The 20,258-nt window shown below is 35.1% G+C and overlaps 1 protein-coding gene across 1 annotated transcript in view; it reads left to right on the top strand.

Annotated features, from left to right (window-relative positions):
• Window positions 1-9,096, top strand: part of LOC129379667 (cadherin-2-like) — a 64,797-nt gene extending 55,701 nt beyond the window's left edge. Inside the window, exon 16 of the mRNA XM_055060457.1 lies at window positions 2,281-9,096. Coding sequence (XP_054916432.1) covers window positions 2,281-2,487 — 207 coding nt within the window. The 3' untranslated portion in view covers window positions 2,488-9,096. The remainder of the gene's footprint in view (window positions 1-2,280) is intronic.
• Window positions 9,097-20,258: the final 11,162 nt, after the last annotated feature.

Below are 20,258 nucleotides of genomic sequence, written 5' to 3'. Positions count from 1 at the left end.
AACTACTGGCAAGCAACGAGAAAGAATGTTAATGATTTAGGCTAGTTTGGGACCTTAGGACATTGAAATCAGTAAATCAGTTCTGATTTCAATGGTTTTCACCTTTTGACCCACCTGCAGAATCAGAGTTCAAATAAGGAATTGGTTTTATTTTCAGAGAAACAAACAACTGACAGATCTTGATCCTCCTGGAGGACGGAAAGAATCACATGATCAGTGGCGTCTGGAATGAGAAAAGCTAATGGTGGGCAGAAATAAGAGAGCTTACTTTATAATGATTCAGAGTGAGGCATGGAGGAAAAGATGGCCAGGGTCCTCCTGTGTGGAGAATGGTTGATGATGAATCCTTAGACCCGTGCGAGGAGTGTGGTTACACAGAGACCCAGGGGTCTGATGGAGCTAGATGGAGAAATGAGGAACGGCAGAGCAAGCACGCGGGTAACTTGAAGGCAAGCCCTACAGGAGGAAAAACAGTGAAACTGATTCTTCTTGGGAATCCAAGGAGACAGCCTCGAGACAGCAAACACAAGGACTGTAAATCTTCTAGCAAATGCACAGGATATAGTGAACAGCTTATAACAGGTAACTACCAGACAACCGGTAAACATTAATCATCCAGCACTGAGTAAAGACTCTGCTCCTTCTTTATTCCCAGCACTGATGAGGCTCCACCTGTGTAGGCTGCCCAGGTTCTCCACTGAAACCTTCACTGGAAAAGACGCATCGCTCGCATGCACACACACACATGCACATACACACACGGGAATCCTGACAGTTTCCATAGCACTCTGGAGTCAAGTAGGTTATCTATCTGACAGCTGAAGATTGCCTCAAACTAAGTAAACAGTTGTTTATGATTATATAAGCCATTGAAGTATGGGGTGGAGTTTATTTTATTTATTTATTTTTTAAAGAAATGCAAACAATCCAATATGTCGCAGGGGGCTCGTCTGATGTGGAAAGACCTGGCAATGTCCAGCTCATTTGTTGTCCTCATACAAAGTGAAAGACAATATGCTGTCCCTGAAGCAACTATGTATGTGTGCTGGTGGCTTAATTTCAGGCCAAACAGGGTAATCGGCTGAATCTACACACAGAGACAGCATCTGTCCAGCCTGACCCAAATCCTCCTCTTTCCTGTCCTCCTCCATAATCCCTTCTTCCCCCTCAGCTCCTCCTACTGTCTGTCTCAACACTTTAACATACAGCCCTCCAAATTTTCTTGTTTTGAATGTTTTTCTGTAGAACTGATGGGTCGATATGTGGTGGGTTGTGGGTGGGGTGGGTGTTATAATCCAAGTTGTTAGCTAAAGTGCTTCTTTCAGGGGGTGTCAGTCAGTCTTCAAGGGTTGTCCAAAGGGGTGTTATGCTTTCAGATCGATATTCCATTGCTCTGCTTTGTCATGAAAGCATGAACGCTGGATCTATAATTGTCTTAACAGCAAAATTCTATAACTATTGGAATACTTTAATCCTCTGCTATATGCAGTAATATTCTGGTTGCTTGCTCAACAGTAAAATCTCATCCCAATCCAGTGGAGTTTAGCTTTATCTAATAAAAGTTGACAGTTTGATAATTGTTCATACAAGTGTAGTAGTGTAGCTGTCAGATGTAGAGTTGAGGTTAGTACTCAAAGGATTAACCTGTGACAAGAGGCCACACACATGATCACTTTACATCAAACCTTGTGTGTGAAGGTCTTATACTCTGGGTATTGGGTGTAATGGGTTGTCTCCATTTGAATCCAGTGAGGCCTTAAAGCTCACTACTTGCCAGCCTTGTGTTGCTGTTTAATTACTATATGTTTAGGTTGCGTGAGGTTTTCTTGTAAGTTTTAAACTGTACTGTTTTGAATTATGGTTACAAAGTTCTAGTACCATTCCACTACCAACATGCGACAGATAGTGGGTGTTTCTGCAGCAACACAACAGGCAAGGTGTCAGGCTGGGGAATTTAATAGCCTTGTGAATTTAAAAAAAAACCTCATCATAGAGTCATTCCTCTCTTTGGCAAGTGACTGTTACAATTAAATGAAAGAATGCTAATTTTTAATAATACTATTTAGTCACAATATTGGGGGAGGTATAAATAGTGTAAGAATGTGAATCAGGCTGTTGGTGAAAACCGCTTACTGTATTTTCTGTTGCTTTGCCAAGTCTTTTTCTGTCTCCTTCTCCCTGCTAAAAGGGGTAGCTTACTCTAGAGCCATTTTCATAGCAACACACTGAGTTCCCTGGATGCACATTTTTCTTACTTCTTTGTGGATTCTTTCTTTTCAGGGCCTGAAGGCTGCAGACCATGACCCCACAGCTCCCCCTTACGACTCTCTGTTGGTGTTTGACTATGAGGGGAGCAGTTCTACTGCTGGCTCCCTCAGCTCCCTGCACTCTTCATCAAGCTGTGGAGACCAGGATTACGATTACCTCGGCGACTGGGGACCACGTTTCCGCAAGCTGGCCGACCTGTACAGTGGAGGAGATGACTAGCATAATCGGCCCTCCACTAATGGATCCCATCCTACAGTCCTTGCTGCAAGTTTTAGGTGGTGGGTGGGCTAAAACAGGAAATATTGGATTACATTTGGGTTTTTGCTCAACACTTCTGTATTTCAGTGGACCAGCTTGTTTCCGGGATCTGCTGCCTCTTGAGGGCCATCAATGACAGCAATGGACGATGGTGACTCTTGGCCTAGCAAGGCCTCCCACTGATGAGCATCAATGGGCTGGATCTGAGAGTTAGCTGTTGTGCTTCTAAATGTGTGAAGACTGAGCTCTGGCAGCCATACTACAGATACTTGCTGACACTTGAGTCTTACAGTACAGCAACACTGGGGTAAAATGTGCCTTTTTGTGCATTGTTTTAATTGTGTTCAACTTACTATGTTAATTTAAAGTTCCTTAGGGTTTTGCAATAGCAACTACAGGGGCACATCCCATTATGAATGTGTGTGTATTAATAACCCCCTTTATTATTTGTATTATTCCGTGTGATGGTGCGCGCGTGGGTGTGCATGTGCGGGAGAGAGACAGAGGAAGAGCGACAGAGAGAAAGACAGGGTCTGTGAATCATTTCTATGACACTGGAAAGATTATTTAAAGGAAAAAGTCTACTTGGGACGTTTTGGATGATTTTACCAGCAAAACATGGCTTTTCTGTGCAGCTATGTGTCCTAATAGCTCTAAGGAAGCACTGCAGGGTCATTCATGACAACATAATGATATTCATTTGCTGTTGGGTTTTTGTTTTGCCTTTTTTCAGTACTAGAACTGTTTAAAAGCATAATCTTTTTGATTAAAAAAAGTCATTGAACCAAGATATTTCTATAAAGCATATATAGACAGACACAAACAAATTTTTTCTCACTATCTGACATTAAAGCAGATAAAACCCTTACAGATGAAGGACCGTTAGGATTACCAAAATTATATCTGTTCTCAGATCAATTCGTGGATTTTTACCTTTCTATAGACAAGTTTATAGAAATTTCCTTAGGATTTTGGAAAATAACATCTTAAAAATTTATGATTTGGGTCAAACGTTTCCGTCCAAAGTGTTGCTCATTCCTCCAGAGAGAAAGAGGAAACTGAACCAGGTTTGAAGATTGCTCTGCTTACCCAATTATCTATGCATTATCCATATGCATAGGATTACCATCAACGCTTTCATAATGGCCTCATTAAAGCAGTGAGGTTGGGGTCCTTTAGTGACTTTGCAACATCCCTTGGGACATTGTCCACTTGGAAGACCCCAGTGCTCAATGTCCCAATCTTCAGCTTCCTTGTTGATGTCTTCAGGTGTTGCTGCAAAACATTTACAAAATGTTCTTTCTTTCATTCATGTTCAAAGTGCATCACTCCCTCCTGCAGTAAAACACCCACACAACATGATGCCATAAACCCAGCACTTCACAAATGAGATGACGTCGTCTGGCTTGCAGACTTTCTCAGTCTAATAATGTTCATTAGGGCTGAACTCTTCAGTCTTAGTTTAATGAGACCACACCTTTCCAGAAATGTTGATCTTTGACCCAGAGTGCATTTGCAAATCTAATCTGGCTTTTTGGGGTCTCTTTGGAATAGTGGCTTTTTCTTTAAGTGGCTTTTTGACATACTTGTTACCTGTTTATCTTTAGAGCGTAGAACCCATCTCTTCCTTATCAAGATGATGGTTTGACCATTCCCATGGTCTTTATTCTTGGTTGAACAGATTACCGTGTCTCCTCCAGGCATCTGGAAACTGCAAATCTTTCTGATATCATTGCTGATTTTCTAGTGATTTCTCCTTGATGTCAAGGAAAGAAGGATTGTTTGAAGTGACACCTTAAATACATACACAAACAAGGATTACAATTACCTCGGCGACTGGGGACCACGTTTCCGCAAGCTGGCCGACCTGTACAGTGGAGATGACTAGCATCATCGGGTTTGCCTCCATTTAACTCAAATATTAACAAATAACATATCCAAAGCCAAAAAAACCCACAACCTAATGTGGATACTGTGGTTTACTTCCACATTATCCAAAGGCATGATAATCTGAGGCTGACAGGCACTGTATGATTGTTTTGCCTTATTTTACCTTGGGCTTATGGTCGCAAAAAAGTCAGCATGAGTCCTGTAGTGGTCGTAGATAGTCGGCAGGAATGTTTGGCTTGAAATCTTGTTAATTTGATATGTGGTGAGTCTAGTCAGACTCCAGTCTGCAAGAGTGTAAAGGTAACCAATCCTACCCAACATCAGCTGTAGTCAAGTATTTTTCAATTTTCAAGCCTGGACGTAGTTGGTTAGTGAGAAGTAACCACAGAACCAACACTGAAACACTGAAAAAAAGAGATTGGAACACAACTTCAAATCTGAGTGTTATGTTTTTTTTTATATTGTGATGATAAAGAAAAGGCAAACCACAAAAATAAGGAATAGAAATTTAAGAATGAAATACACTAAATACTGCACAGCCATATTTAAATATTTAAATTCAGATATTGAGCAAACAAATATGCTCTTAAATTAAAGTGGCAGTAATTGATATGAAGGGGTTTTTACGTGCAGCTGAATTTAAAGAATTGAAATCTTAAAAAACATATTTCCCAAAAAACGAATTTTACAATCTGAAATTCAAAACTTATTTGTGGTATCCAAACCTCATTGTTGTTTGTTAAGATACAAATTAAAACATATTTAGAAAAAAATTCAACATTAAATCATTTCAAAACCCTCCAATAGCATGAAAAAAAATGTTCCAAACTCTCAACGCAAAAGTATTACAAATAATATAGGCAACACATCATCAAAAGCACACTTTCATTTGATTTTCAGAATAACCTTAGTGTTTTAAATTGCAACACGTTAATTTTGTAGTGGAGTGGAACAGAATTCAATCACCACTTTTACTAGGACCATTTATTCTTTAACTCTGAAATGGTTTCTATTCACAGGCTATGGAGGATTAGATTTTTATTCTGAAAATCTAAGTTAGGCTTACATTTTCTTTTGAGTCTTTTTATTTATATGTATACAGTTTTAAAATTCTTGACAATTGTATAGAATTTAAGTCATATTACATGATGTAATTATTATTCTTGACCACCAGATGGGAGTGTCTGCAAAGTTTTGACTGTCCATTTATGGTTAAATTCTGGCCCAAAGAGGCTCCAGACAGTGGCAGAGCTAGACTTTTTTTCAAGGGGTGGCCAAAGGGTGAGCAAGGCTTCATGAGAGGGGTCCATATACAAATGATGAACGAAAGGAAACAAATATTTTCTCACACACACTCAAATTAAAATGGTTTATTTAACAAAGATTTGCCATGACCACACAAGATGTTAAACGACACTATGGAACAGTGAACATGTAAATGTAAACTCAGAGCCCAGAATATGACCAAAAACAAATTCTCAAAAATAAATAGATAAATAAACTGGTGCTTTTGGTGTGCAATAGGTTGTGCTGGGTGGGGGCAGTTCAGTGCCATTTCCTTCTGCTTCACGGTCTTCCTCCCCAGAGTCTGACTCTGAATCTATCACCCTCATCTCTCTCTGGAACTTAATTGTGAAATGCATAAACAGACACAATAAAAAATGCAAAAAGCATCATGCTAACCTTTACAATTAGCCTTATTGGATTTTAATACTTAATAACTCTCTGTCACAGCCTCTAACCCGCTGGTGATACACTTGGGCCTGGAGTCTCTTGGCTGGATTATCCAGGTTGGTCACTGCTGCAGGGTTCTGTCTGGTCCTGGTCACTGCTGCAGGGTTATGTATGGTCCTGGTCTGGCCCTGGTTTTTGCCTCTTTAAGAAGAACTGGGAGATATTCCCTTTTCTCTTCATTAGGGCTCTCCAAAAAATAAGAGCCTGGTATTTAGACTCCATGACTTTTTGGCAGAGACAACACTATTTTAACTATTATTTAAAATATAGTTTTTAGTTTTCTGTAGCTAGCTAAAATACTAAATTAAAAATACATTAATTAAAATTAATTAATATAACTAGTTAGGTTATAATTCAAAGCCTTCATATGACATAGCCTACTTACATTTCAGTCATTATAAAACTTAATGGTTTTTCACATATTCTTACCACACATTTCAAGCAAGAACTGGGAGATATAAAACATTAGAGGGCAGCATGTGCACTAAAACATGTGTTAAAAGAATCTGTCTAAAACACGATCTATCAGCACTAGCATGGCTAATAAACGAGGCACTATGCAGCAGTGCACAACCATTTTTTTTTTTTTTTTCTGTTTAGAAATGTATGACAAGTGCCGCCTCTCATTAGGAAGGAAACAGCGGTTACCGCTGAGCGGTAAAATGGAAATACCTGCAAAACTCCTTGAGGTGTAACTAAAGCCACGGATGTGTTTTGGATCAAGCAGGACCCACATGTCAGTTTAACCAATGAACAGCGTCGGGCATCGGGCTGCCTTCCGGGACAGTCGGAAATTACAGTTTTCCTGGCAAATCTTTGCCGATCTCATAAGTATTATATTTTAAAATGACCATTTCCAGTGGGGTGGTAGTAGGGGTGGTAAGGGCTCTGTTGGGGGTGGCAAGTGCCACCCCCCTGGCTCCAGAGGAGTTGATAAGTCCTGTCAGCTGAAGTGTGTGATCCTCAGTCTTTGAGTGAGGAAAAAGGAATCTGCTGAACTCAGCCGGTTATATAGTGTGAACTTCAAGTCTTTTCAAAATTAGAAAATTTGAAAGCTGTGCAGTGTGTGTACTGCTTTTGTAGACCTATACCTTTGAAGAAATAAAAAAAAAAACATCAACAAAACTATATAATATATTCTTTGTTGTGTTATTAAGCACATAGAAATTATTTTTGGTAATCCTAGCAGACCTAAAACAGACGGATTTAATGTCACACGGTAAGAAAAAAAGTGTGTATGCTAGCCTGCTTATAATCACATATTTTAAAAATCTAGATCAGTTAGGATTCTAACATCAGTTGCATAAAATAAAAATGTGATTCAGAAGTGAAAATTAAGAGCAAATATTAAAGAAGTTCTGCATGTGATATTTAAGTGACAGGTATTTGGTTTTGACTGAACTGCTGATGTTCAAACAACCGAATTTTATGGAAGACCAAATTGACATAATAAGAAATAAAAGCATAAATATATATTTAGTATTTCCTTGTCCTTACACATGAGTTTCCATCAAGAAATGTATAAATTTTCTTCATTTCCCCTAGACATGCAACTGCGCGAGGCGTAAATGCCCCACAATGTCTTACGCAGTGACGGTTAAAATTCAATTGTTCTGTAGAGGAGCTGGACATAGAAGGCAGTTCTCCTCATTAACATGAAGATGAACACAGAGAAGCAGGAAAAGAAGAAGTAGAAACAGAACAGGAGGCAACGACAAAAGGAGGGCTTGGAAAAGACGAAACAAAATATCTACCTTTCTTGACAAAAAAGCATGTTTAGGGGAAATGAAAAAGAAAATTTATATATTTCTTGACAGAAATGCATGTGTAAAGACAAGGAAAAACTAAATATATGTATACTTTTATTTATTATTATGTTAGGTTTAGTCCTCCATAGAATTTATGATTCTTCTGTGTTTGAAGAATCTCCATCTGATGAATAATAAGAGTAAACAAAGTCACTGTAGAGAGACCCAGATTAAATTTATATACAAAACTTGGCGGTCTTAAAGTCATGCTACATCAGTGCTTCCTTCTGGCTACTTAGAAGCATTCTTATAATTGCTGACATCATACAGGCAGTGTATATTTTTTCCCAGCATTTCACACACATATAGCTGCACTCCAGCAGCAACATAAACCAGATGATTTCCTGCTACTCAGATTTTTCTCTTCAAATACATTTGAAAATTGTAAATCCACCTCTAAACCAGGAACAAATTCCACTTCTTGAAACAGCTTAGCAGTGTTTTGTTTTCCAGGATATTTTGATCCAAAATCTCCCTGTAACTCTAAGGCAAGCAGAGAAATGGTTTTGGTTTGACTCAAATATTCATTTGTCCTCCTAAAGGAGAATTAGAAAACGGTATAAGATGAACTTAGAGTATGAAGAAGAACATACAGGAAAAAGATTACAGTCTTAAACGATGAAATTTCCATTTATGCAAGGAAAAATATGAAAGCAAGAAACATTGTTGACAATTGAAACCCAGTCGTAATAATAAAAATATATTAAAAAGCATTTTTGCTAGTTTGATATTCCAGATCACTTATTCAGAAAGAGTGAAGCTTAGAAAGATACTGCGTTTTATATCTTTCTCTCTTCAAATATGTTTGAAAATGATTATATCTTTTGTATATATATCTTTTGTTTAATCAGAGTGTAATTTTTACAGTTGATCACCAATAAAGGGTGCCATCAGTGCAAGTTTTGCACATGCTGCGGTGAATCACACTCAGAAATGGCAACGTTTCCTCTGAAGATGATTTGCCTTAGTGTTCTCTGATATTCTCCCACTGGCTACTTACTGTAAGCTTAAATCTGTACAAACTATTTTTTTTCTTGTGATGTTCTTTTGGTTGTGATCTATTACAATGACATGCTTATATTCTGAATCCTTGTAAATGTCTAATTTGGATCACAAATTAAAATGTTTTTGCATGTTTTTTTATCTTTTCATCCTATTACTAGAAGTGTAATCTTGATTTTTTTTTTTGCAACAGCATTATATGGATTCAAACCTATAACTGAAAGAGTTCTGTAAAATTGAAATCCATATTGGCCATTTGATAAATTGTTGAATGTTTACTATCTCAGCATCTGTGATTCTACCAATGATCCAAGAACCTCAAGCTGCACAGTCATCCATTATAAGGACCAAATCTCCAGGGGAAAAAAAATTGCATTTCATATTAATCCAATTTTGGCACTGTTGTAGTTGTGGCAGTTATTCTTTAACATATCTTTTCCAGAATAGATCAGATATGTATTGGACCTGTCTCCATCGTTTCTGTGGATGAAGGTAAACTTTCTGAGATTCTCCATTTTTCACTTCTTTCACTGACATAAAGCCTTTTTGGTCGTCTCAAATGCGGCTCTCATGAAACCCAAGATTGGCACTTGGCTCTAGTTTCAAACAAGAACTGTTGATTTTCAACATTTCTGAGGAGGTAGATAGCAGATAATTTTCCAATACAGGACTGCTAATCCACAGATTCTTCATTTTTCACTTCTTTTGCTGTATCATAAAACTTTCTAAGACAAAAAAAGCTTTAACTCAGTGAAATAAGTCAAAACTGCACCAATGTGTAATTTTCAGCAAAATCTTGAAAGTTCAGCTTTATAATCTTTGAAACAGCATAGAAGTAATGAGAAGCAGTATATTTTTGTGGTTTGAACAATTCCAGAGTTTCTTGAACATATAACTATCAGTACTTCTATGCTTTTTCAAAGATTATAAAGCTGAACATTCATGAGTTTGCAGAAAATTACACAGTGGTGCATTTCTGACTTATTTCACTGAGAGAAAGCTTTTTTCGTCTTAGTCTTATTTTTGACTTCTTTCACTGAGATCAACACTGGAATTGTTCAAAACACTAAAATATACTGCTTCTCAGTACTTCTATGCTGTTTCAAAGATTATAAAGCTGAACTTTCATGAATTTAGAAAATTACAGTGGTGCATTTTTGACTTATTTCATTGAGAGAAAGCTTTTTTTGTCTTATCTTATTTTTGACTTCTTTCACAATCAACACTGGAATTGTTCAAAACACTAAAATATACTGCTTCTCAGTACTTCTATGCTGTTTCAAAGATTATAAAGCTGAACTTTCATGAATTTAGAAAATTACAGTGGTGCATTTTTGACTTATTTCATGAGAGAAAGCTTTTTTCGTCTTATCTTATTTTTGACTTCTTTCACTGAGATCAACACTGGAATTGTTCAAAACACTAAAATATACTGCTTCTCAGTACTTCTATGCTGTTTCAAAGATTATAAAGCTGAACTTTATGAATTTGCAGAAAATTACAAGTGGTGCATTTTTGACTTATTTCACTGAGAGAAAGCTTTTTTCGTCTTAGTCTTATTTTTGACTTCTTTCACTGAGATCAACACTGGAATTGTTCAAAACACTAAAATATACTGCTTCTCAGTACTTCTATGCTGTTTCAAAGATTATAAAGCTGAACTTTCATGACTTTGCAGAAAATTACTAAGTGGTGCATTTTTGACTTATTTCACTGAGAGAAGCTTTTTTCGTTAGTCTTATTTTTGACTTCTTTCACTGAGATCAACACTGGAATTGTTCAAAACACTAAAATATACTGCTTCTCAGTACTTCTATGCTGTTTCAAAGATTATAAGCTGAACTTTCAAGAATTGCAGAAAATTACACAGTGGTGCATTTTGACTTATTTCACTGAGAGAAAGCTTTTTCGTCTTAGTCTTATTTTTGACTTCTTTCACTGAGATCAACACTGGAATTGTTCAAAACACTAAAATATACTGCTTCTCAGTACTTCTATGCTGTTTCAAAGATTATGCTGAACTTTCATGACTTTGCAGAAAATTACAAGTGGTGCATTTTTGACTTATTTCACTGAAATCGTCTTAGTCTTACTTCTTTCACTGAGATCAACACTGGAATTGTTCAAAACACTAAAATATACTGCTTCTCAGTACTTCTAAGCTGTTTCAAAGATTATAAGCTGAACTTTCATGAATTTGCAGAAAATTACACAGTGGTGCATTTTTGACTTATTTCACTGAGAGAAAGCTTTTTTCGTCTTATTTTTGACTTCTTTCACTGAGATCAACACTGGAATTGTTCAAAACACTAAAATATACTGCTTCTCAGTACTTCTATGTGTTTCAAAGATTATAAGCTGAACTTTCATGAATTTGCAGAAAATTACACAGTGGTGCATTTTGACTTATTTCACTGAGAGAAAGCTTTTTCGTCTTAGTCTTACTTTTTGACTTCTTTCACTGAGATCAACACTGGAATTGTTCAAAACACTAAAATACTGCTTCTCAGTACTTCTAAGCTGTTTCAAAGATTATAAGCTGAACTTTCATGAATTTGCAGAAAATTACACAGTGGTGCATTTTTGACTTATTTCACTGAAATCAACACTGGAATTGTTCAAAACACTAAAATATACTGCTTCTCAGTACTTCTAAGCTGTTTCAAAGATTATGAAGCTGAACTTTCATGAATTTGCAGAAAATTACACAGTGGTGCATTTTTGACTTAGACTTATTTTTGACTTCTTTCACTGAGATCAACACTGGAATTGTTCAAAACACTAAAATATACTGCTTCTCAGTACTTCTAAGCTGTTTCAACGATTATGAAGCTGAACTTTCATGAATTTGCAGAAAATTACACAGTGGTGCATTTTGACTTATTTCACTGAGAGAAAGCTTTTTTCGTCTTAGTCTTATTTTTGACTTCTTTCACTGAGATCAACACTGGAATTGTTCAAAACACTAAATACTGCTTCTCAGTACTTCTAAGCTGTTTCAAAGATTATGAAGCTGAACTTTCATGAATTTGCAGAAAATTACACAGTGGTGCATTTTTGACTTAGATTTTTATCTTATTGACTTCTTTCACTGAGATCAACACTGGAATTGTTCAAAACACTAAAATATACTGCTTCTCAGTACTTCTAATGTTCAAAGATTATGAAGCTGAACTTTCATGAATTTGCAGAAAATTACACAGTGGTGCATTTTGACTTAGACTTTTTTGACTTATTTTTGATTCTTTCATGAGATCAACACTGGAATTGTTCAAAACACTAAAATATACTTCTTCTCAGTACTTCTAAGCTGTTTCAAAGATTATGAAGTGAACTTTCATGAATTTGCAGAAAATTACACAGTGTGCATTTTGACTTATTTCACTGAGAGAAAGCTTTTTTCGTCTTAGTCTTATTTTTGACTTCTTTCACTGAGATCAACACTGGAATTGTTCAAAACACTAAAATTACTGCTTCTCAGTACTTCTAAGCTGTTTCAAAGATTATGAAGCTGAACTTTCATGAATTTGCAGAAAATTACACAGTGGTGCATTTTTGACTTAGTTTTATTTTTGACTTCTTTCACTGAGATCAACACTGGAATTGTTTAAAACACTAAAATATACTGCTTCTCAGTACTTCTAATGTTTCAAAGATTATGAAGCTGAACTTTCATGAATTTGCAGAAAATTACACAGTGGTGCATTTTTGACTTATTTTTGACTTCTTTCACTGAGATCAACACTGGAATTGTTCAAAACACTAAAATATACTGCTTCTCAGTACTTCTAAGCTGTTTCAAAGATTATGAAGCTGAACTTTCATGAATTTGCAGAAAATTACACAGTGTGCATTTTTGACTTATTTCACTGAGAGAAAGCTTTTTTCGTCTTAGTCTTACTTTTTGACTTCTTTCACTGAGATCAACACTGGAATTGTTCAAAACACTAAAATATACTGCTTCTCAGTACTTCTAAGCTGTTTCAAAGATTATGAAGCTGAACTTTCATGAATTTGCAGAAAATTACACAGTTGTGCATTTTGACTTATTTCACTGAGAGAAAGCTTTTTTCGTCTTAGTCTTACTTTTTGACTTCTTTCACTGAGATCAACACTGGAATTGTTCAAAACACTAAAATATACTGCTTCTCAGTACTTCTAAGCTGTTTCAAAGATTATGAAGCTGAACTTTCATGAATTTCAGAAAATTACACAGTGGTGCATTTTTGACTTATTTCACTGAGAGAAAGCTTTTTTCGTCGTCTTACTTTTTGACTTCTTTCACTGAGATCAACACTGGAATTGTTCAAAACACTAAATATACTGCTTCTCAGTACTTCTAAGCTGTTTCAAAGATTATGAAGCTGAACTTTCATGAATTTGCAGAAAATTACACAGTGGTGCATTTTTGACTTATTTCATGAGAGAAAGCTTTTTTCGTCTTAGTCTTACTTTTTGATTCTTTCACTGAGATCAACACTGGAATTGTTCAAAACACTAAAATATACTGCTTCTCAGTACTTCTAAGCTGTTTCAAAGATTATGAAGCTGAACTTTCATGAATTTGCAGAAAATACAGTGTGCATTTTTGACTTATTTCACTGAGAGAAAGCTTTTTTCGTCTTAGTCTTACTTTTTGACTTCTTTCACTGAGATCAACACTGGAATTGTTCAAAACACTAAAATATACTGCTTCTCAGTACTTCTAAGCTGTTTCAAATTATGAAGCTGAACTTTCATGAATTTGCAGAAAATTACACAGTGGTGCATTTTGACTTATTTCACTGAGAGAAAGCTTTTTTCGTCTTAGTCTTATTTTTGACTTCTTTCACTGAGATCAACACTGGAATTGTTCAAAACACTAAAATATACTGCTTCTCAGTACTTCTAAGCTGTTTCAAAGATTATGAAGCTGAACTTTATGAATTTGCAGAAAATTACACAGTGGTGCATTTTTGACTTATTTCACTGAGAGAAAGCTTTTTTCGTCTTAGTCTTATTTTTGACTTCTTTCACTGAGATCAACACTGGAATTGTTCAAAACACTAAAATATACTGCTTCTCAGTACTTCTAAGCTGTTTCAAAGATTATGAAGCTGAACTTTCATGAATTTGCAGAAAATTACACAGTGGTGCATTTTTGACTTATTTCACTGAGAGAAAACTTTTTTCTTAGTCTTACTTTTTGACTTCTTTCACTGAGATCAACACTGGAATTGTTCAAAACACTAAAATATACTGCTTCTCAGTACTTCTAAGCTGTTTCAAAGATTATGAAGCTGAACTTTCATGAATTTGCAGAAAATCACACAGTGGTGCATTTTTGACTTATTTCACTGAGAGAAAGCTTTTTTCGTCTTAGTCTTACTTTTTGACTTCTTTCACTGAGATCAACACTGGAATTGTTCAAAACAATAAAATATACTGCTTCTCAGTACTTCTAAGCTGTTTCAAAGATTATGAAGCTGAACTTTCATGAATTTGCAGAAAATTACACAGTGGTGCATTTTTGACTTATTTCACTGAGAGAAAGCTTTTTTCGTCTTAGTCTTATTTTTGACTTCTTTCACTGAGATCAACACTGGAATTGTTCAAAACACTAAAATATACTGCTTCTCAGTACTTCTAAGCTGTTTCAAAGATTATGAAGCTGAACTTTCATGAATTTGCAGAAAATTACACAGTGGTGCATTTTTGACTTCTTTCATTGAGATCAACACTGGAATTGTTCAAAACACTAAAATATACTGCTTCTCAGTTCTTCTAAGCTGTTTCAAAGATTATGAAGCTGAACTTTCATGAATTTGCAGAAAATTACACAGTGGTGCATTTTTGACTTATTTCACTGAGAGAAAGCTTTTTTCGTCTTAGTATTATTTTTGACTTCTTTCACTGAGATCAACACTGGAATTGTTCAAAACACTAAAATATACTGCTTCTCAGTACTTCTAAGCTGTTTCAAAGATTATGAAGCTGAACTTTCATGAATTTGCAGAAAATTACACAGTGTGCATTTTTGACTTATTTCACTGAGAGAAAGCTTTTTTCGTCTTAGTCTTACTTTTTGACTTCTTTCACTGAGATCAACACTGGAATTGTTCAAAACACTAAAATATACTGCTTCTCAGTACTTCTAAGCTGTTTCAAAGATTATGAAGCTGAACTTTCATGAATTTGCAGAAAATTACACAGTGGTGCATTTTTGACTTATTTCACTGAGAGAAAACTTTTTTCGTCGTCTTATTTTTGACTTCTTTCACTGAGATCAACACTGGAATTGTTCAAAACACTAAAATATACTGCTTCTCAGTACTTCTAAGCTGTTTCAAAGATTATGAAGCTGAACTTTCATGAATTTGCAGAAAATTACACAGTGGTGCATTTTTGACTTATTTCACTGAGAGAAAGCTTTTTTCGTCTTAGTCTTATTTTTGATTCTTTCACTGAGATCAACACTGGAATTGTTCAAAACACTAAAATATACTGCTTCTCAGTACTTCTAAGCTGTTTCAAAGATTATGAAGCTGAACTTTCATGAATTTGCAGAAAATTATACAGTGTGCATTTTTGACTTATTTCACTGAGAGAAAGCTTTTTTCGTCTTAGTCTTATTTTTGAATTCTTTCACTGAGATCAACACTGGAATTGTTCAAAACACTAAAATATACTGCTTCTCAGTACTTCTAAGCTGTTTCAAATATTATGAAGCTGAACTTTCATGAATTTGCAGAAAATTACACAGTGGTGCATTTTGACTTATTTCACTGAGAGAAAGCTTTTTTCGTCTTAGTCTTATTTTTGACTTCTTTCACTGAGATCAACACTGGAATTGTTCAAAACACTAAAATATACTGCTTCTCAGTACTTCTAAGCTGTTTCAAAGATTATGAAGCTGAACTTTATGAATTTGCAGAAAATTACACAGTGGTGCATTTTTGACTTATTTCACTGAGAGAAAGCTTTTTTCGTCTTAGTCTTATTTTTGACTTCTTTCACTGAGATCAACACTGGAATTGTTCAAAACACTAAAATATACTGCTTCTCAGTACTTCTAAGCTGTTTCAAAGATTATGAAGCTGAACTTTCATGAATTTGCAGAAAATTACACAGTGGTGCATTTTTGACTTATTTCACTGAGAGAAAGCTTTTTTCGTCTTAGTCTTACTTTTTGACTTCTTTCACTGAGATCAACACTGGAATTGTTCAAAACACTAAAATATACTGCTTCTCAGTACTTCTAAGCTGTTTCAAAGATTATGAAGCTGAACTTTCATGAATTTGCAGAAAATTACACAGTGGTGCATTTTTGACTTATTTCACTGAGAGAAAGCTTTTTTCGTCTTAGTCTTTTTTTTTGACTTCTTTCACTGAGATCAACACTGGAATTGTTCAAAACACTAAAATATACTGCTTCTCAGTACTTCTAAGCTGTTTCAAAGATTATGAAGCTGAACTTTCATGAATTTGCAGAAAATTACACAGTGGTGCATTTTTGACTTATTTCACTGAGAGAAAGCTTTTTTCGTCTTAGTCTTACTTTTTGACTTCTTTCACTGAGATCAACACTGGAATTGTTCAAAACACTAAAATATACTGCTTCTCAGTACTTCTAAGCTGTTTCAAAGATTATGAAGCTGAACTTTCATGAATTTGCAGAAAATTACACAGTGGTGCATTTTGACTTATTTCACTGAGAGAAAGCTTTTTTCGTCTTAGTCTTACTTTTTGACTTCTTTCACTGAGATCAACACTGGAATTGTTCAAAACACTAAAATATACTGCTTCTCAGTACTTCTAAGCTGTTTCAAAGATTATGAAGCTGAACTTTCATGAATTTGCAGAAAATTACACAGTGGTGCATTTTTGACTTATTTCACTGAGAGAAAGCTTTTTTCGTCTTAGTCTTACTTTTTGACTTCTTTCACTGAGATCAACACTGGAATTGTTCAAAACACTAAAATATACTGCTTCTCAGTACTTCTAAGCTGTTTCAAAGATTATGAAGCTGAACTTTCATGAATTTGCAGAAAATTACACAGTGGTGCATTTTTGACTTATTTCACTGAGAGAAAGCTTTTTTCGTCTTAGTCTTATTTTTGACTTCTTTCACTGAGATCAACACTGGAATTGTTCAAAACACTAAAATATACTGCTTCTCAGTACTTCTAAGCTGTTTCAAAGATTATGAAGCTGAACTTTCATGAATTTGCAGAAAATCACACAGTGGTGCATTTTTGACTTATTTCACTGAGAGAAAGCTTTTTTCGTCTAGTCTTACTTTTTGACTTCTTTCACTGAGATCAACAATGGAATTGTTCAAAACACTAAAATATACTGCTTCTCAGTACTTCTAAGCTGTTTCAAAGATTATGAAGCTGAACTTTCATGAATTTGCAGAAAATTACACAGTGGTGCATTTTTGACTTATTTCACTGAGAGAAAGCTTTTTTCGTCTTAGTCTTACTTTTTGAATTCTTTCACTGAGATCAACACTGGAATTGTTCAAAACACTAAAATATACTGCTTCTCAGTACTTCTAAGCTGTTTCAAAGATTATGAAGCTGAACTTTCATGAATTTGCAGAAAATCACACAGTGGTGCATTTTTGACTTATTTCACTGAGAGAAAGCTTTTTTCGTCTTAGTCTTATTTTTGACTTCTTTCACTGAGATCAACACTGGAATTGTTCAAAACACTAAAATATACTGCTTCTCAGTACTTCTAAGCTGTTTCAAAGATTATGAAGCTGAACTTTCATGAATTTGCAGAAAATTACACAGTGGTGCATTTTTGACTTATTTCACTGAGAGAAAGCTTTTTTCGTCTTAGTCTTACTTTTTGACTTCTTTCACTGAGATCAACACTGGAATTGTTCAAAACACTAAAATATACTGCTTCTCAGTACTTCTAAGCTGTTTCAAAGATTATGAAGCTGAACTTTCATGAATTTGCAGAAAATTACACAGTGGTGCATTTTTGACTTATTTCACTGAGAGAAAGCTTTTTTCGTCTTAGTCTTACTTTTTGACTTCTTTCACTGAGATCAACACTGGAATTGTTCAAAACACTAAAATATACTGCTTCTCAGTACTTCTAAGCTGTTTCAAAGATTATGAAGCTGAACTTTCATGAATTTGCAGAAAATTACACAGTGGTGCATTTTTGACTTATTTCACTGAGAGAAAGCTTTTTTCGTCTTAGTCTTACTTTTTGACTTCTTTCACTGAGATCAACACTGGAATTGTTCAAAACACTAAAATATACTGCTTCTCAGTACTTCTAAGCTGTTTCAAAGATTATGAAGCTGAACTTTCATGAATTTGCAGAAAATTACACAGTGGTGCATTTTTGACTTATTTCACTGAGAGAAAGCTTTTTTCGTCTTAGTCTTATTTTTGACTTCTTTCACTGAGATCAACACTGGAATTGTTCAAAACACTAAATATACTGCTTCTCAGTACTTCTAAGCTGTTTCAAAGATTATGAAGCTGAACTTTCATGAATTTGCAGAAAATCACAGTGGTGCATTTTTGACTTATTTCACTGAGAGAAAGCTTTTTTCGTCTTAGTCTTATTTTTGACTTCTTTCACTGAGATCAACACTGGAATTGTTCAAAACACTAAAATATACTGCTTCTCAGTACTTCTAAGCTGTTTCAAAGATTATGAAGCTGAACTTTCATGAATTTGCAGAAAATTACACAGTGGTGCATTTTTGACTTATTTCACTGAGAGAAAGCTTTTTTCGTCTTAGTCTTACTTTTTGACTTCTTTCACTGAGATCAACACTGGAATTGTTCAAAACACTAAAATATACTGCTTCTCAGTACTTCTAAGCTGTTTCAAAGATTATGAAGCTGATCTTTGATGAATTTGCAGAAAATCACACAGTGGTGCATTTTTGACTTATTTCACTGAGAGAAAGCTTTTTTCGTCTTAGTCTCACTTTTTGACTTCTTTCACTGAGATCAACACTGGAATTGTTCAAAACACTAAAATATACTGCTTCTCAGTACTTCTAAGCTGTTTCAAAGATTATGAAGCTGAACTTTCATGAATTTGCTGAAAATTACACAGTGGTGCATTTTTGACTTATTTCACTGAGAGAAAGCTTTTTTCATCTTAGTCTTATTTTGACTTCTTTCACTGAGATCAACACTGGAATTGTTCAAAACACTAAAATATACTGCTTCTCAGTACTTCTAAGCTGTTTCAAAGATTATGAAGCTGAACTTTCATGAATTTGCAGAAAATTACACAGTGGTGCATTTTTGACTTATTTCACTGAGAGAAAGCTTTTTTCGTCTTAGACTTATTTGACTTCTTTCACTGAGATCAACACTGGAATTGTTCAAAACAATAAAATATACTGCTTCTCAGTACTTCTAAGCTGTTTCAAAGATTATGAAGCTGAACTTTCATGAATTTGCAGAAAATCACACAGTGGTGCATTTTTGACTTATTTCACTGAGAGAAAGCTTTTTTCGTCTTAGTCTTACTTTTTGACTTCTTTCACTGAGATCAACACTGGAATTGTTCAAAACACTAAAATATACTGCTTCTCAGTACTTCTAAGCTGTTTCAAAGATTATGAAGCTGAACTTTCATGAATTTGCAGAAAATTACACAGTGGTGCATTTTTGACTTATTTCACTGAGAGAAAGCTTTTTTCGTCTTAGTCTTACTTTTTGACTTCTTTCACTGAGATCAACACTGGAATTGTTCAAAACACTAAAATATACTGCTTCTCAGTACTTCTAAGCTGTTTCAAAGATTATGAAGCTGAACTTTCATGAATTTGCAGAAAATTACACAGTGGTGCATTTTTGACTTATTTCACTGAGAGAAAGCTTTTTTCGTCTTAGTCTTACTTTTTGACTTCTTTCACTGAGATCAACACTGGAATTGTTCAAAACACTAAAATATACTGCTTCTCAGTACTTCTAAGCTGTTTCAAAGATTATGAAGCTGAACTTTCATGAATTTGCAGAAAATTACACAGTGGTGCATTTTTGACTTATTTCACTGAGAGAAAGCTTTTTTCGTCTTAGTCTTACTTTTTGACTTCTTTCACTGAGATCAACACTGGAATTGTTCAAAACACTAAAATATACTGCTTCTCAGTACTTCTAAGCTGTTTCAAAGATTATGAAGCTGAACTTTCATGAATTTGCAGAAAATTACACAGTGGTGCATTTTTGACTTATATCACTGAGAGAAAGCTTTTTTCGTCTTAGTCTTACTTTTTGACTTCTTTCACTGAGATCAACACTGGAATTGTTCAAAACACTAAAATAT

Source organism: Poeciliopsis prolifica, unplaced genomic scaffold (genome assembly GCF_027474105.1).
Source record: "Poeciliopsis prolifica strain line A6 unplaced genomic scaffold, Auburn_PproV2 SCAFFOLD060, whole genome shotgun sequence".
NCBI classification, from domain to species: Eukaryota; Metazoa; Chordata; class Actinopteri; order Cyprinodontiformes; family Poeciliidae; genus Poeciliopsis; species Poeciliopsis prolifica.
This window is presented reverse-complemented; position numbering and strand designations above follow the sequence as displayed.